This window comes from Myotis davidii, unplaced genomic scaffold (genome assembly GCF_000327345.1).
Source record: "Myotis davidii unplaced genomic scaffold, ASM32734v1 scaffold892, whole genome shotgun sequence".
Lineage (NCBI taxonomy): Eukaryota > Metazoa > Chordata > Mammalia > Chiroptera > Vespertilionidae > Myotis > Myotis davidii.
Genome location: NW_006284341.1, coordinates 988218 through 1006679, shown reverse-complemented (window position 1 = coordinate 1006679; position 18462 = coordinate 988218). Strand labels below are relative to the sequence as shown.

At 43.8% G+C, this 18462-nt stretch overlaps 1 protein-coding gene across 2 annotated transcripts in view; it reads right to left on the bottom strand.

Annotated features, from left to right (window-relative positions):
* The window catches only part of NAAA (N-acylethanolamine acid amidase), a 21559-nt gene extending 3178 nt beyond the window's left edge, over positions 1–18381 (bottom strand). Inside the window, exons 1-9 of one of the 2 annotated variants that reach the window (XM_006754555.2) lie at positions 17999–18381; positions 15119–15245; positions 13325–13415; positions 10181–10257; positions 5182–5354; positions 4976–5038; positions 4176–4242; positions 3753–3781; positions 462–577 (exon numbers count right to left, since the gene is read on the bottom strand). In XM_006754555.2, coding sequence (XP_006754618.2) covers positions 502–577; positions 3753–3781; positions 4176–4242; positions 4976–5038; positions 5182–5354; positions 10181–10257; positions 13325–13415; positions 15119–15245; positions 17999–18255 — 960 coding nt within the window. In that variant the 5' untranslated portion in view covers positions 18256–18381 and the 3' untranslated portion in view covers positions 462–501. The remainder of the gene's footprint in view (positions 1–461; positions 578–3752; positions 3782–4175; positions 4243–4975; positions 5039–5181; positions 5355–10180; positions 10258–13324; positions 13416–15118; positions 15246–17998) is intronic. The other variant, XM_015570312.1, reaches the window with a different exon arrangement.
* Positions 18382–18462: the final 81 nt, after the last annotated feature.

The following is an 18462-nucleotide window of genomic DNA, read 5'->3' as shown; positions in this document are numbered from 1 at the left end:
AGGGAAAGGTGTCCTGTCAGTAGGTGGCTGCCGGAAGGTCTCAGCAAAAAGAGTTCCCACTCCTTCCTCAGGTCCTTCCTCTCATTCATGAGCTCACTGATGCCTGAAATGAATTCTGTAAGCATCCCATGACCTCAGTATCTGTCTTATGCTGCAAAGGTGATGGGCCTGCCTCACTATTACTCTGGGGACACGTAAGCCCTACCAGCTATTTTCCTCTCCATATAAGTGGAGAGATAACACTTTGTCCTGAGTGTAGGTTTTAATAAGGGAGCAAAGAGTACCAGGCACCAGGAGATTCGCTCTCATACAAACAATTCAAAATAAACACCTAATAGTGACATTCATCTGACACAAATGGTATAACATCATATATGCATAAATGTTAAGTATGTTACCATCTTCTGTGAGAAATACCAGCACACACACACCTCTTCCTCCCACAATAAACTTTAACCAACCTTTCATAGCAGGTGAGTTCACTCTTCTGCTTACTTCCTTTTAACCCAGGTTTCTGACCCTCGTCATGTACTTGTCTGGGTTGGCAGCGCTCATGACTGTAGTATAAACCGTGAAGCTGAAAATAATGAGAGAAATGTTTATATAGGCATCATTTTCCCTAGTATTCCAAAGAAGAGAAAAAATACTAAGCCCTTCCCTAACACTTGGGACCTAGGGTAAGAATACCAACAGAGGCCCACATATGACAGAATATTTAAAATTTATAATTCAAGGGACCACACATTCAAGGTGATCGATCGTTCCTCCTATTTTGGTGACACTGTGAAAGGCCACGTTCAAATTTTAAAATTCTCAGACTCCTCAGAGTTGCATGCTGGGCACGGAGGAAGGTCCAGCCTTGACCCTCACCCCTTGATCTGCCCTACGCTGCTGGGGGGTGGGGGGACATGTATGTGGACACCTCAGCCTTTGCATCTAGGCTTCATGCATGACCCCCAGCAAACATTCCTTGGCCACAGGATGCCCACAATGGCTGCACACCACCATCAGGAGACCACCGCCTCCCACAGAAATGAGCTAAGAATTCCTGAGTACTTGAGCCAGACTAGGGGGGAAATGCACCTGGCCCAGGGGAATTGTAAAGGAAGACAGGGTCGATGATGGCCAGGGCTCAGAAATTGAGACAGGAGGCCCACTTGCTCAAATCCAAGGATGAAAGTATGATGTCATTTATTCAACATTCCGCATCATTCTGCCCAGCAGGAGACCTGAACAACCTGAGCCCAGGTGCACACACAGGGCCTCTTCTCTTCACTCCCTTCACCTACCACTTGTGCTGGACACTGGCTGGGATGCATGGTCAAAGCACCTGGAGCTGGGTTGCTCAGGAACAGGCAGAGTTAGTGGCCCTGGGCCCTACAGCTGAATCAGACACCCAGCTAAAGAAAGCACTAAGGGCATGTTTCCTGAATTAGGACCTTGGCTGTTTATTTACCTCAGTGATAATTCTATTCTCCATCACGGCTTTAAAATGTTCTCTACTTTTCGCCATAGCAGAGCATGGAGTTCTACTGCAGGTGAGTATAATTTTATAGCACAGCACAGCATAGAGCCAACTTCTGTTCAGGCTTATTTCTATTAACCTCTTACAGTAAAGGACCCAAGAGTCAGGGATCTGTGTTAATTCTGGCTCAGTGATGATTATTCTTTTTTTAAAAATTTATTTATTGTCTAAAGTTTAGTGGTGATTATTCTGTAAGTGCAGTTCCTCTTGGGCTTTCAATTACACAACAGAGAAAAATGCTACTCCGTAAACTATGATTTCTAACATTCTATTTCGACAAAACATTTCAGAGTCATTTCAACAAAACATTTCAGAGTCATTTCAACATTCACAGCCTTTAACTTAGTAACCCCACATCTGGGAATCCAGGCAAAGGAAGTATTCAAAAGTTGGGGTGGGGGTGGGTAAGGCAGAGAGAGAATTGCACAAATGTGTTTATTTCAGAGCTTTAATAGAGGAAAACCTAACAACTGGAAAATGCTTAACTCAATTATACTACATTCTACTGCTATGCAGCTATTTAAAATTATAAGGGTTACTCACAACATTGAAATGCTTTATTAAAGTAAACATAAGTATTTTATTATAATACTAATTTAAAAATATATATTCATAATTTATATAATTATTTTCAAAACTATAAAAAGGAACAACTGTAATAATCTGAACAATAAAGATTTATTTTTAAAAAAGGAAAAAAAACTATAAGAAACAAAAACAGGCTTTTAATCCCTATCTTTTGAATGAACACAAAAAGGGCAAAATTGTGCCTTTCCAGAAGGGGGTACAGCCAGTGTTGCATTTGGAGTCAGTTCCTACAGGCTGGTGAGAGCCAGCTGTTAAATACGCAGGACATTTATAAATCAATTGTACGCTTGAAATAAGTACTCCCAGGTAGGAGTACTTATACCATGGGGGCTAATAAATACTACAAATCACGGGGGCCTTTTGTTTGGTTTTTGGTCCCCACCAAACAGCTAGTTTACTAGCATACCACTGGGTACCACTTGTTACCCAAGTAGCTCATTTGGGTAGATGGTAAAATACTGACTGACTAGGTAATTTGGTTTTTCTGTATTTGGTTGTTAGAATATTGTTTCTGGAACAAACTGTTTAGCATTCATCTTTTCATCATCAGGCCATTAAAAAAAAACTTTAGAACAGGTATTTTGAGATATATATTCCTACTACTGTACAAAGTAAAAAAGAGTAACACCAGTTTTGAAAATGTCATTACACGTAACAAACCTTAAAGCACCATAAACGAGTTACTTTAGAGGCCATCAGGAAAACTCCTATTCTGTGCTTGTGTAAAAGAGGATTGTTTTAAAAAAAAAAAAAAGCCATTGGGTATCTGAAACTAAAAACCACTTTACAGGTTTTACCTGCATTCACTATTTCTTGAAGAATACTATTTTGATATTCCTGTCTTGGAGAAAGCAGAAGTGAGACTGATGAGTCGGTAGGCAATGCTCGTCTCTGGAATGTATTGAGCAGAAGCTAAAACTCTATCGAATTGCAGATGCTTTCTCTTTATTTTAGTCAGTTAAGTCCTACCTCAGACTCAAAACAAGGTGCCAGCACTCCTCGTGAGCGGCCTCAGGTGTGGGTAAGGCCATCGACAGTACCCGGAGGGGGACAATCACCGATCACGGGCAGGCTGAGCTATCCAGCCTTGCGGCGATGGTGAAGTTCAGGTCCTCCTACGAGTTTGGAGGTGGCTGCCTCTCACCTTTCACTAAGAGCTTCCTGTGGCAGTGGTGGTGACGGCCCAGTGTTTCACTTCAGAAAACGAGGTGGGTACAGTCCCAGGCTGTGGACTGTCACGGGCATGGGAACTTAGATACCGAGTGATCTGCGGGATGAGCCCAGGGTAGCAGAACCCCCCCAGGAAGACAAAGGAAGGCCAAAGCTGTCTCAAGTTTATATCTAACAGTGAAATGAAGGGGCTCCCACACAGAGTTAGGATGAAAACAGCTCTGTTTTTTCTTTACCTTTGTTTTTCTTGGTGGACTTGTCACCTGACTTATGACATACTTGTTTATCTACCTCTCCTGGGCCAGCAGAATGCTGGTCCCGTGAGAGCAGACTTTGTTTTGTCCCCTGCTGTTTCCACAGCACCTAGAAAGCCTGCTCCACAGGAGCCCTCAGACCCTGGTGAGCCAAAGGGCACATGAGTCCACCTTCTGGGGTGACGTGAGAACAGATGTGAACAGATGTCACTTACTTGTTATACACCGGAAACACCGACAAAACCTGCACAGGAGAAAATCGTATTACAAAAACTGTCAGAGTGGAGAAGAAATCCAAACAGGAGGAATAAAACCCCTTAACACTTCAGCCTGTCTCAGAGTGACAGCTACAGACTTCTGCATCCTTTCTCCTCCGAAACAATGACCGTATGTCACATCTGTCCCTTTTTCTAACACGCAGAAAAATGTAGGTGAAGACGGATACTTCAGCCCACAGAAGCAAATTCAGAAAATGTCATCTGACTTTTAAAAAATGTTTTCAACCAGGTAAAACTTTTATTCTAGCGTTTGCTTCTACCACATCTGCTTGACTTTAGAGGAGAAAGTGTTCTTACATCACTACTGACAAAGACACCAAACATCCTGAGCGAAAACTGGCGTCCCAGTGAATTAATTACCTGGAAGAGGGCCTCCAGGCTGAGGTTGGCCTGGCCCGTGGCATTAAGGGCTTTGATGGCGGGTGTTCTGTAAGGACAATGGTCAAAGGTCACTTGGCGCTTCAGGAAACCCTGAGTCCCACCAGTTCTCATTTGGGGAGACTCAATGGGAGGCCCAGCCTCCTAATCTCCCTTTCTCAAAACAGATTTGGCCCCCACGCATGTTTCCTCCCAAGTCCCAGACCCCCTCGGTGGAACGAATCCAACAGTCGCGCCCACTGCCCCATCTGCTCAGGGAGCTGGGCTGGGGAGAGCCTATCGCTGCAGGTTGAACAGCTGCCACCAAACCCCGAGGGGCCGTAAAGCCAAGGGGAATTTCTGCTCTTTGGGGACGCAATGACTTATAACCACAGAAGCTGCACAATTAGCAGGGACAACAAAAGCCCCCAACTGGTCTAGTTATTTATTTCAGTATGAAAAAGATTTTCCTTCAAAAAAAAAGTCTTACATAGAAACCATGAATCTTGCTCTACCTTTTGCTTTTACAGATGACTGAACAGGGACTCAAGAGAACTGAAATCATCTTTTTCCCCCACCCCCAGCCAGAGCCAACCTTACCCTCTCAATACCCGACCGACTGCCAAAAGGCTCTCCCCCGTGTCCCCCACCACACTCTACCTCACCGCCACCTGGCACTGGCAAGGGGGCCCAGGTATTATTTTCTGGGAGGGGATAGCACCTGTAGTGCTAGATAGTTCCTGTGAAAGGAGGGGTACGTTCTCCTGACCATAGAATATACTGGGAAGCAGAGAGAGCCCCACCTTCGGTCATCCCTCGCAGGCGCTGGCTTCCAGTGGTCATAATTCGTCTCCACTCGGAACCACCTATAACACAGCACATCATCTTATCTTTCCAAGGTCATTGGAGACATTAAGAAGAAATATATAAAAATGAAAAATACCTCCAGTTTCATCAATTAAATGTAGATTATTAATGCAAAATGACCAGAGCCTTTCATTCTACTCACGCTCCATTTAAAGGATCTAGAGGCCAAATGTCTGCCGGGCCTCTTCTGTTCCTCGTGATGACCACTCCTTCCCGGGCGGACGTGCCACCAACAATGTAGTACACATCAGCAATAAGCGGAGTCTTGGCCAGTTTGTCAACAGCTGCTTCGAAGTTTTCTGATTCGCTCAGGGTCTGAACAGAGACAAACCTGTGTTAGCATCATCAGTCATACCAGCTGATGGCCAAGTGGTCCAAAGCACATCCTCCTGATATATGAACCCATGGTCACAGCCTTGGACTGCTCTGACTTCATCCTCTTGTCATCAGGACTCTTGGAATGGAAGAAACCTCAGCGGGGAGCCAACTGCACAGGATTTTCCTCACAAAAGGGAAGAACTGCTGACAAGTCTAGGCCCAGCCCAGGAAACATGGGCCGTGTGTTTTTCTAGGCAGACCACTCCCCTTGTTTCCTCATTCGTTTGCTCTTTCAACAGGTATTTTTAAAATATATTTGTATTGATTTCAGAGAGGAAGTGAGAGGGAGAAAGAGATAAAAACATCAGTGATGAATCACCTATTGGCTGCCTCCTGCACGCCCCACACTGGGGATTGAACTCAAAACCCGGGCATGTACCCTGACCAGGAATCGAACTGGTAACCTCTTGGTTCATGGGTCAACACTCAACCACTGCACCACACTGGCTGGGCTCAACAGGTATTTCTTTTTAAAAAAAATATATTTTATTCATTTTTTACAGAGAGGAAGGGAGAGGGATAGAGTTAGAAACATCAATAAGAGAGAAACATCGATCAGCTGCCTCCTGCACACCCCCCACTGGGGATGTGCCCACAACCAAGGTACATACCCTTGGCTGGAATCAAACCTGCGACCCTTCAGTCCACAGGCCGATGCTCTATCCACTGAGCCAAATTGGTTAGGGCTCAACAGGTATTTCTTGAGTACCTAGTATGTGCTAGACACCATGCTGGTATGGAGACAGCAGTGAATACGACTGACCAGCCTTGCTCTCCCCAAACTTCTAAGGATGACAGGAAAATCAACAGAAAATGGTGATGCAATGTAATGAGTGTCAACAAGAAAAGACGCTATGGAAGTCAGAGCAAGGGAACCATCCTCACCCATGGCATCGAGGAGGCATCTCAGGAAGGTATCACGTGAGCTGAGGCCAAAGAGACTCAGAAGTCAGATGGTGACAGTGGTAGCTGCGGGGTTGGGAGTGGCGATGGGGAAGAGAGTTCTATCTCCATGGAAGGGTTTGGCAAAGGCTCAGAGCTGCCACATTAGAGTGGTGAGCTGAACTGGTGTTCAGTGACCCCTGGGGCTGCGTGAAGGCTTCCCACGGTCTGTGGCATGGACTGTCAGGAAATCACTTTCCTGATCTTCAGCTTCCAAGTATGACCCTCCTCCAGCTGATCGCACAGGAATGTCCTGCAGTGGATGGCCTGCCCGTCCCACCCGCGCCTTCACAATCAACCTTCTCCCGCTGTGCGAAAGCAGTACATTCTCAGCTCACCCATCCTGAACACCGCTGAGGCACAGTGTCAAGGGCAGGGTGAGGATAGGGCCAAATCAAAGAGCAACTCAAAATATTCATGTCTGCAAAGGCACCACATTCAGCACCATAACCGACCATCCCAGGGCAGGGACATGTGGACGTTTCCCTGACTTATACATATTATACATATTGCTGTTTGGGGGGAGGTATTCAGACTTGAGTTATTTGTTCTGAACTCAGCAAAATTATAAAGTGAGGCAACAGGACTGATGAAACATTTTCATTTTTTTATTTGCTGCCTATACCGTCCCCCAACTGCTATCAAAGCATGCACTCCTCTAACAGAACTGTATGAGAAAAAAGCAAAAGAAGACCAGTAAGAAAAACTGGAGGCAGCGCTGACTTATTTCACTCAGAGGTAAACTGTGGGTGAGAACATGTACCTTAAGTTTATCTCAGGAAATGGAGGAACTAGACAGTGACGGCTAATGAGTCCAGGGTTTCTTTTAAGGGAAATGAAAATGTTCTAAAATTGATTGTAGTGGCAGCTGTACAACTCTGTGAGTATATAAAAAACCAGTGAGTTGCATGCTTTAAATAGATGAATTGTATGGCACTTATTTATATACCTCAATTAATTATACATCTACCTATGACCCACCAATTCCATCCTTAAGCACGGACCCAACTGAAATGGATACATATGTTTACAAAAAGACTTGTACAAGAATTTCTATGGCAGGTTATTCATAATAACCCAAACTGGAAACAACCCAATCAATGTCTATCAACAAGAAAATGGATAAATTGTGGAATATTCATAGAACTGAATATTTTTCAATAATAACAGGAAAGAGCTAGTAACACAAATAACATGGATAAATCTGAAAAACATTATGCTGAGTGAAAGAAACAGAGTCCATATACTATGAGTCCATTTATATGAATTCTAGAACAGGCAAAAGTTCTCTGTAGTGATAGAAGTCAAACAGTGGTTTCCTGGGGGGAGACTGGGTGTCAGAGGAGGTTGGGAACTGATTAGAAAGGACGCTAGGGAAATTTCCAGGGACTTAAAAATGCTCTGCGTCTTATTTTGTTTGTGGTTACAGGCATGGCTATATGAGTGAGTACAACTGTCAAAACACATTGAACTAAACTCTTAATATCTATGCATTACACTTTATGTAAATTATGGCAGGTTATTCATAATAGCCCCATGTTTTTAATCCTCACCAGGGGATATTTTTTTCCCATTGATTTTCTTAGAGAGAGTGAAAGGAAGGGAGGGGGGGAGAGAAACATGGATGTGAGAGAGACACATCAACTGGTTGCCTCCCACATGCTCCCCCAACTGGGTCTGAATGAACCTGCAACCCAGGTCCATGCCCTTGACCAGGCATCAAACCCTCGACCCTTTGGTGCTCTACCACTGGGCCACACTAGCCTTCTATGGTAGAAGGACAACTTACATGCAGCCTGGAACTCTGCTATCTGGTAGGTCCTGTAACGCAGATGCTCCTTTTGTTTTGTGTAGAGCTACCTTCTAATGTAATTGTTTTGCTAATTCGAATATTTGCCACTGGGATTTCTAAAGGGGAGGTATATCTATGTCTGTAGAAAAGCACAGTATTATCTCTTATTTCAATCAGCTATTTTGGAAAACTAGAGCCTAGGACCAAGATTCTCTCCTTGACCAAACTCTGGCCAGCCTCCTCTGAGCGCTACTCTCGATCAGGCCTTAACCTCGGCCTACAAAGACTGGAACAAACACTAACAGTTTCCAACAGCTCAAGGCCACATCACTACGACACTAGCCCTCCGTGCGCCGCCCACTCCCCCCCGCCCCTTATAGTGACTGCCCAAGAAAACCCCAGGCTGCTGTAGGGGAGCAGAATTTACCTCCCCAAATATGTCTCTGTGGCATAAGGATTATTTTAAGCTGCTTATCTTTAAGAAACAGCAGACATGGCAGAAGCTTTGAAAACCAGGTGGAAGTTAGCCTTTATAAAAGGCATTTCCATTCATCAGAGAACTCTCCATTTGTGAGGGTGTCTCCCTAACTGTACCAGAATAAGGGTATATGAATCTCTAGAAACTGTTATTAGTGGAGAAGGCTTAGACTCAAATCTGCATAGAAATCTTACTTTTCAAAATTTTTTTCAATTACAGTTTACATTCAATATTATTTTATATTAGTTTCAGGCATATAGCATAGTGGTTAGAAATCATATACTTTACAAAGTGTTCCCTGATATTTCTAGTACCCACCTGGCACCATCCATAGTTATTAGGATATTATTGATTCTATTGCTATGTTGTACTTTACAGCCCCATGACTATTTTATAACTACTGATCTGTTAAAAATCTTACTCTTGCCCAGCTGAGGTGGTTCAGGGGTTGAGCACTGACCTATGAACCGGGAGATCACAGTTCGATTCCCGGTCAAGGCACGTGAGTGGGTTGTGAGCTTGATCCCCAGTAGGGGGTGTGCACTGATGTTTCTACTCCTCTCTCCCTCTATCTTTCTTTCTCTGAAATCAATAAAAACAAACAAAAAATCTTATTCTTGCTATACTTTTTCCTGGTTGCCTCCCATAACTGACTCCCCACCCTCAACATCTCCTTTTGTCTTCAGTGAACATATTTAAGGTGATGGCTTCCACCATTTTGGTGAGAGTTTTCCTGGGTATTATACAAAAGGTATAGATGTTATTAAATATTGTTTCTCCTGCTAATCTGTCTCATGTCAATTTGATTATTAAACCAGCCAGAAGAACCTAGAAGGGTCGAAGACAATTTTTCCTCCCTGGACACTGACAAAATAATTTACTGTCTGTTTCAGCCAACACCTGAAGATAGGGCCCTTGTCTCCCGGTCTGCTGGAGGGAAGGAGCCTAACAGTAAGCAAACTCAGGTTTTACACAAACAACCCCTCTTTTCGGCTTTTTGTAATTTGTCAATTCTCTGACTCTCCTGTGTTCCCCCTCACCTCCTCCATTACCCACTCTCCCTTTAAAACGCCCAGGTACCTCTGTACAAATCAAAGTTGAGTGCAAGTCACGCTTTCTCCCATTGCAGTATTACACTGCTGATTAAAATCTGTCCTTACCACTTTAACTTACTATCAAAAGGCTGATATGCACTTTGCAAACCTTTAGATGCTTATGCTTTGCAGGAGTTTCTTTTTTTTAAAATATATTTTTTATTGATTTCAGAGAGGAAGGGAGAGGAAGAGATAGAAACATCAATGATGAGAGGGAATCATTGACTGGCTGCCTCCTGCAGGCCCCCCACTGGGGACCGAGCCCGTAACCCAGGCAGTGTCCTTGACTAGGATCAAACCCTGGACCCTTCAGTCCGCAGGCCGATGCTCTGTCCACTAAGTCAAACCAGCTAGGGCTGCAGGAGCTTCTTACGTTAAGAGCAACATTGTTAGATGACACAGAGCGTCACAGAAGATGTAGTCAGGGTGAGGTGGGCTCCACAGTCAATATACTCACAGTGCGGATAAGCCAGCTGATCGGAGAGTGTCTCTGAAAAAAGGCAGCGATCGCATTCTCCCACCACCAGCCTTTATCTGCCGAGGTGAAGGAACAGTAAGTGTACACACAATTGCTGCCACTTTTTTAAATTCCTTAAGTCTTGTTTCCTTCCCATAGTCCACGCTGGCGGGGGAAGGGGGGAAGGTTGGTAGATGAAGAGTGATTTTATTAGCATCCAGTTTTCAAAGATGAAGCTAAAAGCATTGTTTTCAGGCACCAAAGATTCTGTGTTCTGTGTAAACGTGGGTGTGTGTATCACATCTATACACGGAATTTCTGGTGCCGAGAAGCAATGATAATTATCTTAAAGGAAATCACTCTATGAATTACCTCAGGCAAAATAAATTTATGGAACTATCAGAAGTGGCTCAGTAAGTATTAGGAAGACTGTAAAGAGTATATATCTTTCATGACTTTAAGTTTGATTGGGACTCACATTAAAAAAAAACACACACAAATTTACAATCATTTCCCAAAATTACTTTTTAACATCTTGAAATTTTTCTATAGGGGATTTATTTTCAAAGAATACTTTTCATTCAAGAAATAAGCATTGAACATCTGCTATGTGGCTGTTCAGACAGAGTTGACTCCCTGAAAAGCTGACTCCACTTAAAACTAACCCTCCAAGAAGCAGAAGATGAATGAGGATGACTAGACAGCCAAAAAGGAAAAGTTAAACTTAGGACTATATTAGAGATCAAAGAATCTCCTGGTACATCAGTTGATTAGCAGTGTCATTTCCTAAGACACACAAAACCAAGAGAGGAACAGATTTGGGTGGAAGCAGAGTGAGGGCAAGAAAAGGAAAGAAAAAGTCAAGAGATCTGCTTAAGCACGTGAAGTTTGAGACACTCGGTAGACGTCAAGGTGGAGATGCTGAGACGGTGGATGGGTCCTCCAATCTGGGTTTCAGAAGTCAGGCTTGGGGATGGGGATGTTCCTCTGGCCCTTACTGTGTGCCAGGCACTGCCCTGTGCACTTCATGTACATGAACTCATTTCATCCTCACAACAGTGATTATCACCCCTGCTTTCCAGATGAGGACATTGAAGTACAGACAGTTTAAGCACCTTGGTCCCGGTCACCCAGCTAGCAAGTGACAGCACCAAGATATAACCAAGGCAGGCTGGCTCTGGAGTCTGAGATCTTAACCGCCAGGTGGTTAGTTAAGGCTCCTCATCTCTATGCCATTAGTTAGTCTTCATATCCTTACCCCTTCTCACGGTGGTTAGAGGCACTGCTGCCACTCTCCATAATGCCCGAAGCGTAACTGAATATCTTATCTCCATTAACCAAGAGATATTACCTTACTGTTCAGGCATTTCAACTCAATCTTAGCAGATTAAAAGATAGTTTTCATTCAAATAAGGTTTTTAAAAAGCAGTTTGACAGCCGAAACCAGTTTGGCTCAGTGGATAGAGCATCGGCCTGCGGACTGAAAGGTCCCCGGTTCAATTCCAGTCAAGGGCATGTACCTTGGTTGCGGGAACAACCCCAGTAGGGAGTGTGCAGGAGGCAGCTGATCGATGTTTCTCTCTCATCGATGTTTCTAACTCTCTATCTCTCTCTCTTCCTCTCTGTAAAAAAATCAATAAAATATATATATTTTTTAAAAAGCAGTTTGACAGTACTTAATTAAATGTGCATTATTTGTAAACTGCTCATACCTTAGGTTCTACTAATCAGTTTGTTAAACAATCTGAGTTGCAAAATGATGGAAACAAAGCCCACTTTTTAATAAATATACATGTGTTTACAGACATTCTGTGTAAAATTTTAATAACTGTCATGCTGTGGTTGGAGTACCACTTGAGAAACAGGCTCACACATAGCTGACATTTGAGAAAATGTTGAAGAAATACATTAGGATAAAGAACTGACTACTATAGCCCTGGCCAGTGTAGCTCAGTTGGTTGGAGCGTCGTCCCATACACCAAAAGGTTGAGGGTTTGATTCTCAGTCAGGGCACATACCCAGATTGCATGTTTAATCCCTGGTCAGTGCTCATGCAGGAGGCAACTGATTGATGTTTCTTTCTTTCTCTCTCTCTCTCTCTCTCTCTAACATATCCTTGGGTAAGGATTATTAATAAAAATTTTAAAAAAGAATAAACCTAATCAGAGGAAACAATAACAGGAAGTCAGTGGGGTTCATCAATGACCAACACTAAACTTTAAGAGACTCCTTGTGCCTGTCTCCTTCACTCAGCGGTAAGCTCCTGGGGACAGAGACAAGAGGTTATCTCGGGCTTCCCCCATGCTGTGGGACTGAACGATGGCCCTGAGACTGGTGGAAGGCAGCGGCTGTACAACAAACAGAGCTTTGGGCCAGGACCCGTGAAATCAATGAGAGCTACCTCCCCTCATTTCTAGCTCTCATTTCTCTGAGACTCAGTCTCCTCCTCTGCATAGTGAAGGGGTTAATAATACCAGCCCTGCCAATGTAGGACTGTTGTAAGGCTCTAATGAGGAAACTTAGGAGAAAGTGCACAGTACACTGTAAAGTGCTTTACAGATGTTGCCGGTGGAGGCCATCATACAGCCTCCAGATCACCACAACAGCTTCCTAACCGCCTCTGCTTCCGTCTTAATCCAACACAATTCAGTCTCTTCAGAGCTGCCAAAGTGAGAGCTAAAATATAAATATCTGTTCACTCCCTGGCCTAAAGTCCTTAAGGGCTTCCATTGCGCTTAAATTCCAAACTCCTCATGACCTACACCATGGCCTCAGCCCTCCTCTCCTCCTCCCTCCCCTCCCTCCTTACTCCCTTCTGTAACCACACTACTGAACCCACCAGGATGCATGGAGCCTGGCAGGGGTCTGGCAGAATCCCGTGAGTCAGGCCTTCCTGGACCCTCTAGCTATAGTAACCGTCCTGCCCTCCTTCATTCTCCATCACATCGTCCTGTTTTACTTCCTTGCACTTATAGCTACCTGCAGTCATCTTCCTTGCTGATGTGCCCACTGCCCGTCTAACCTCACCAGAATGCCCTCGAGTGTAGTAGTTGTTCTACATGTTCTGTTGGGTGAGTGAGTGAAGTACTCGGATAAAAATGAACAAGGATGTGGCTAAAAATGCTTGGGCATTCATTTGGTTACCTCGTTCGTCGCCAGAGATTGTAAACTTGTAAGGACTTTGACCGGTCCATAATCCTACATAGCCAATAAAAGTGGTTCCAGTAAATGCAACCTGAAATCAAGAGATAAGGTATCATTTTACCATTCCAACCAAATATACTTTGAAATCACCTTATTTTGCCCCACAATTTCATGGAAAATTTTCTTCTTCTAAGGTTCCAACATAATAGAATAAAAACTCTGAAATAACCTTGTAGAAGGTTTAACCTTGGATAGAATTCAGTGGACCTATGACCTTGGGTGGGAAAAAAAGGTACATCTTTATTTTCACTAACTTCTAACTGAAATTTCATTTCTTCTGTAATGAATAATGCAATAAACCATGTCATCATAGCAGTGCCTGTCATTCTGTCACCAGCAGAAATTGCAGGTATTTTCACATACATAATGGAATCATACCTATCTTGCTATGCTATGCATACATATCTTGAAATATCATTCACACTTATCACTACCCTGAAAATTATGGTAGTTATTAAAGCCACTGCCAAATTTTACTATTTAATGTGTTAAGAATAAATAAAATTGCCCAGCTTGTGTGGCTCAGTGATTGAGTATTGACCTATGAACCAGGAGGTCATGGTTCCATTCCTGGTCAGAGCACATGACCAGTTTTTGGGCTGGAACCCTAGGGGGCGGTACGCAAGAGGCAGCCTCTCAATGATTCTCTCTCATCATTGATGTTTCTATCCTTCTTTCCCTCTTCCTTCCTCTCTGAAATCAATAAAAAATATTTTTTAAAAAAAGAATAAATAAAATAATGAAATGGCTGTATTTCAACCTAACGGTTTTCTTTGCAATCCCATGCCTCTTATTTTATGTATTATAAGCATAATTCTAAGAAGGGATCAGCAGTTTCACCAAAGGGGTTCCCACACAAAGAAGGTGAAGCAGTTCCATCCTACAAGTGGCAGCATGTGGGAAACCGGTGTGTGCGAACTTGTAATAAGAGATTCTGTTTGTAAAAGCAGATGACCAAATGAGTAAATGAGTTTTTCATATCTGTGACTCAAGCTCTAAATGCAAAGAACAAACAAAATATAGTCCTTGTCCTTAAACAATGTCCCTCAAAGCCAAAACCTGGCTTTGGCATGCTCTGCTCCGTTTCATAGCAATAGCCTGCTACGTATAATCAATGAATATTGATGAATGCCATCTCCCTAAAAGTTTATACAGAAATGTGACAATAATACCTATTAGATTATAGCTTTAATAAGTAACACCACAGAATACAGCTTAGCAGTGGTTTTCTTTTTAGTGTTACTAGACCTTACTATGATATAAATAACTATCACCATAAAGTAATTATCAACCTCTCTGAACTATAGTCTGCAAAATGGGTTTAAGTGATTTCCCAGGTTCATAAAGGAAATAAGTGACAAAAGCAGGATTCAAAGCCAGGACTGTGAGACCCAAAAACTGGGTGTTTCTAGCCATTACACTACACAGCCCTCCTCCCCCCTGAACAAGGGCAAGCAAAGGAAAGAGCTGGCTTGGTGTCATAAGTGGATGACAGACCACACCCTCATAGAGATTTCCCCAAGGAATACGGATTGACCTCTCTATGCTAATAATAACAGATGACTCTTCTTTCTATAAGCATAATTGATGTAAACCTTTCTTCTGGTTTTGCTTTTCCAGGAGTTTGATGTTTTTTATATCTTAAACTGATAACACATTTAAGTAGCAGGCCATGATTGCTAACTTGGGTTATCAAGTTTCGGATTTCTGAATCTTATGCTATATGGACTATACCTTCCCGTTCTTTAAGAATTGTACATCCACAGTCATTTTGCGTAAGAAATCCCCAAATGGATAATCCAGATTCCGGCCATGGTAAATGTGGCCTTTGGAGTCTTGAGCCACAATACTGGTGCAGAATCTGAGAAAAGGGGGAAAGTTCAACAGGAATGAATGAGAAAAATAAGAAAAAGGAAAATGTTTTCATTTTTAAGATAAATCATTAAAGTAAAACACAATTATTCATTACAATGGACACATACGCTATATAATCCTTGTGCAAAACTATGGACTCACAATTCAAGGTGAAAACACACTGGACACAGCGCATCAGCGTTCAGTGTAGACCTTTGCCCTCAGCACACACGGCATTGAAAACATATGGAAAGAGAATTTCATCCTAAATCTAAATCTGGAATTGACCCATCTGGGCTCCACTAGAACTGAACTTTGCTTATTCCTCTGCATGGCAGAGTGTAGCCTATTCAATACATTGTTCAAAGCTTGCTCAAGGTCACCTCTCTATCCCATGAACTTCTCAGAGCAAGTAGATTGGCACTAAACCGTTCTGTTCCACAAGCGTTTTTTTCTCTCCTTGGAAAAATGGTCACCTCTTTAGGGGCTTGCACTTTTCCTGTCCCCTTTAGAACTCTTTGCACAGAGCTAACAGGAAGGAGCCAGAGAGAAGTCGTTTGAGGAAGAAGGAAGGGGTGTGGTAAGGTATGTAAATTCTTTGAGGATCTGAAATGTTATGTGAAAAAGATATTTACATACAGCATGTCCAATTCTGGAGAATGGGGAAGAAGATATGTTTATCCACACAAAACTGAGAGGAAACACCTTGAAGAACGGATGGCCATTTCTGAGTAATAGGATATCATTAATTTCTTTTCACTTCTCTGTATTTATTAATTTTCTAGAATGATTACATATTATTTTTATAGTTAGGAGAAAAGAAATGTTACTTAATTTTTATGTTTGTTTAAAGAAGGAAGCTTGGTAAGGTTTTAGTTTTTCCCAAGGTTTCCGATCTTAACTTCAAAGAGTTCATGTCAAGGAGGGGACTGATAAAACATTGCAAGTGGCTAAAGCAAAGTTTGGTTTTTCAAAATTGGCAAGACAACACGACTTCCATGTCATGCCCAAATGAGGTAGCCCATCAGCACGGGGGCTTGGGGGGGGGGGCGGGCTCTGCTTCGGGAAAGGCACTGTGGCACAATGGAGACACACGTGCTTTCAGTAGCAGCGGCTTGGTTTCCATATCACAGCAGGTAATACCATCTTCTGTGCCTGGCACCCAGCGGGCTCAATATGGGGTAGCTAGTCTTATCCTGATTCGAAAAGCCTTTAAACTTACATCAGAAATGAGAATAAAACATTTCCTCTGTTAAGGTTAGTGGAGTCTGCCTGTGTTTTGTGTTGTTAGGCAATTCAATATGTACCTTAACATCACATCCCAAAGTTATAATATTCTTCATGGAACTTTTGCTTCAATCAGTGACTCCAACAAAAGAAGGTGAAAGTGTATATGAAAATCGATTTTTCGCCCTTGCCAGTTTGCCTCAGTGGATAGAGCACTGGCCTGCGGACTGAACATGCAGGAGGCAGCCAATCAATGATTCTTTCTCATCATTGATGTTTCTATCTCTCTCTCCCTCTTCCTTCCTCTCTGAAATCAATATATATTTTAAAAAAAAGAAAAAGAAAATTGATTTTTCTTTTCAGTGAGAAAGACACATACCAGAACAAGGAAACAATGGGAGATAAAGAGTGGCAAAATTAGTTCAATTGAAAAGCACTTTAACAAGTTTGTGTCTTAAAACATTTTCCTGAGGAGAAATGCAGTCGCAATGCATGTTAACCTGCTCTGCCTAGTTGTTCTTGGAAGATGCCAGGGGAGGAGGGGCGGGGGGTAGTGGCAGTAAAGTTTCATTATCCCAATAACTTTTTTCATCAATCTTTTGGTAGCCAGAAGCTGTTACCACATTGCGGACGAATCACGAGAATTCTCGCTTCATATTAACAGTGTTTTACAACGTATCATACTTGAAAAAGATATTAGCTTGTACGAACATGTAATAAATAACTTCAAAATGCAATGGGTATTTAATTTTAAAGCGTGCCTTTAACATTTATGTAAAATGTTTTCTGTACTCGTTCAATAGAAACTTACCCAGTGGCCCTTGGGTAAAGCTAGCAATAAAACTACTGGTCCGCAATGTGTTTAAGTAAATGCAAGATGTTACTAGATGAGGCTGGTCTGGTAGCAAAACAATTAAGTCCTGAAGGCAGAAACCTCTTAATTCCAGGACCTGTTACTGAGCCCATGGAGACTTTAGGCTTCCCTGCACTTTGCCTGGGATCCAACAGGCACTCCATATTGCTTCCAGGTCTGTGTCCCGCATTTTATCATCCCCGCGCAGCACACCAAATATTGGCTGGCCTGTGGCCCAGCCCTGGAGGGAACAGACCGGGAAAGAGGAATCCGGATCACCAGCTATGACAGACATGGGGGAGGAAGGACTGCAGGGACAAGTCAGTGCTGGGGCGGCCCGAGGGTCCCCAGGTTAACTAGAGGGTCCAGGTGAGAGTGGGGTGAGTTCCAAAAACTTCTTGGAAAGTACACGTTGCGCAGAGTTTCCGAAGTGGGGTGCCACCTAGACTGGTGGTGGGAGAAAGGGGGCATCGGGTAGAGGGAAAGCTCGGTGTGGAGGTCAGAGAAGCCGCTTGCCAGCGGGAAGCCCAGGCAAGACCCGCTGCTCAGATTTAACCAGAGAAGAGTGCGGACGTGCTGCGGGTTTCTGGGCGGCCCAGACACCACCCCGCTTTTGCCTCCCTGGAAACAAGTCCGCTCCCACTCGCGCGGCCAGAGTCGCTGGCCAGCCGGGCACTCACGCGGTGGACTCGTAGGCCAAGTTGATGAGGATGCAGTCCCCCAGGCTGAAGCCCAGGGCGTCGCACAAGCCGCGGATCTCATCGGCGTAAGGTTGGGGCAGGGAGCCTTCCAGCTCCCCCATCGCCACTCGCATCACTGCGTGGACCCACTTGGGGACCTTATCCCTGGAAAAGAAAAGCCACGAGGGTGTTTGCGCCCAGAGGCTGCAGGGGTGCGAGTGTGTGTCTGGGGAGTTGGGGGGACCGACGGCTCTCATTCTTAGGAGCCATGCTGTTGCCCCCCTTCCCCGGGGAGCTGACAGTTCGGGTTACGCATCAACCGATCCGCAGCCTCCAGGAGAGAAAAAGGAAACTTCCACGTGAGGGAGGACGCGCGAGCGCGGTCCCCAAAGGGGCGGGCTGGGAGGGCCCGCAGGCGGGCGAGGGCTGCCTCCCCCGGCTCAGTAGCTGAGCGGCCGGGGCCC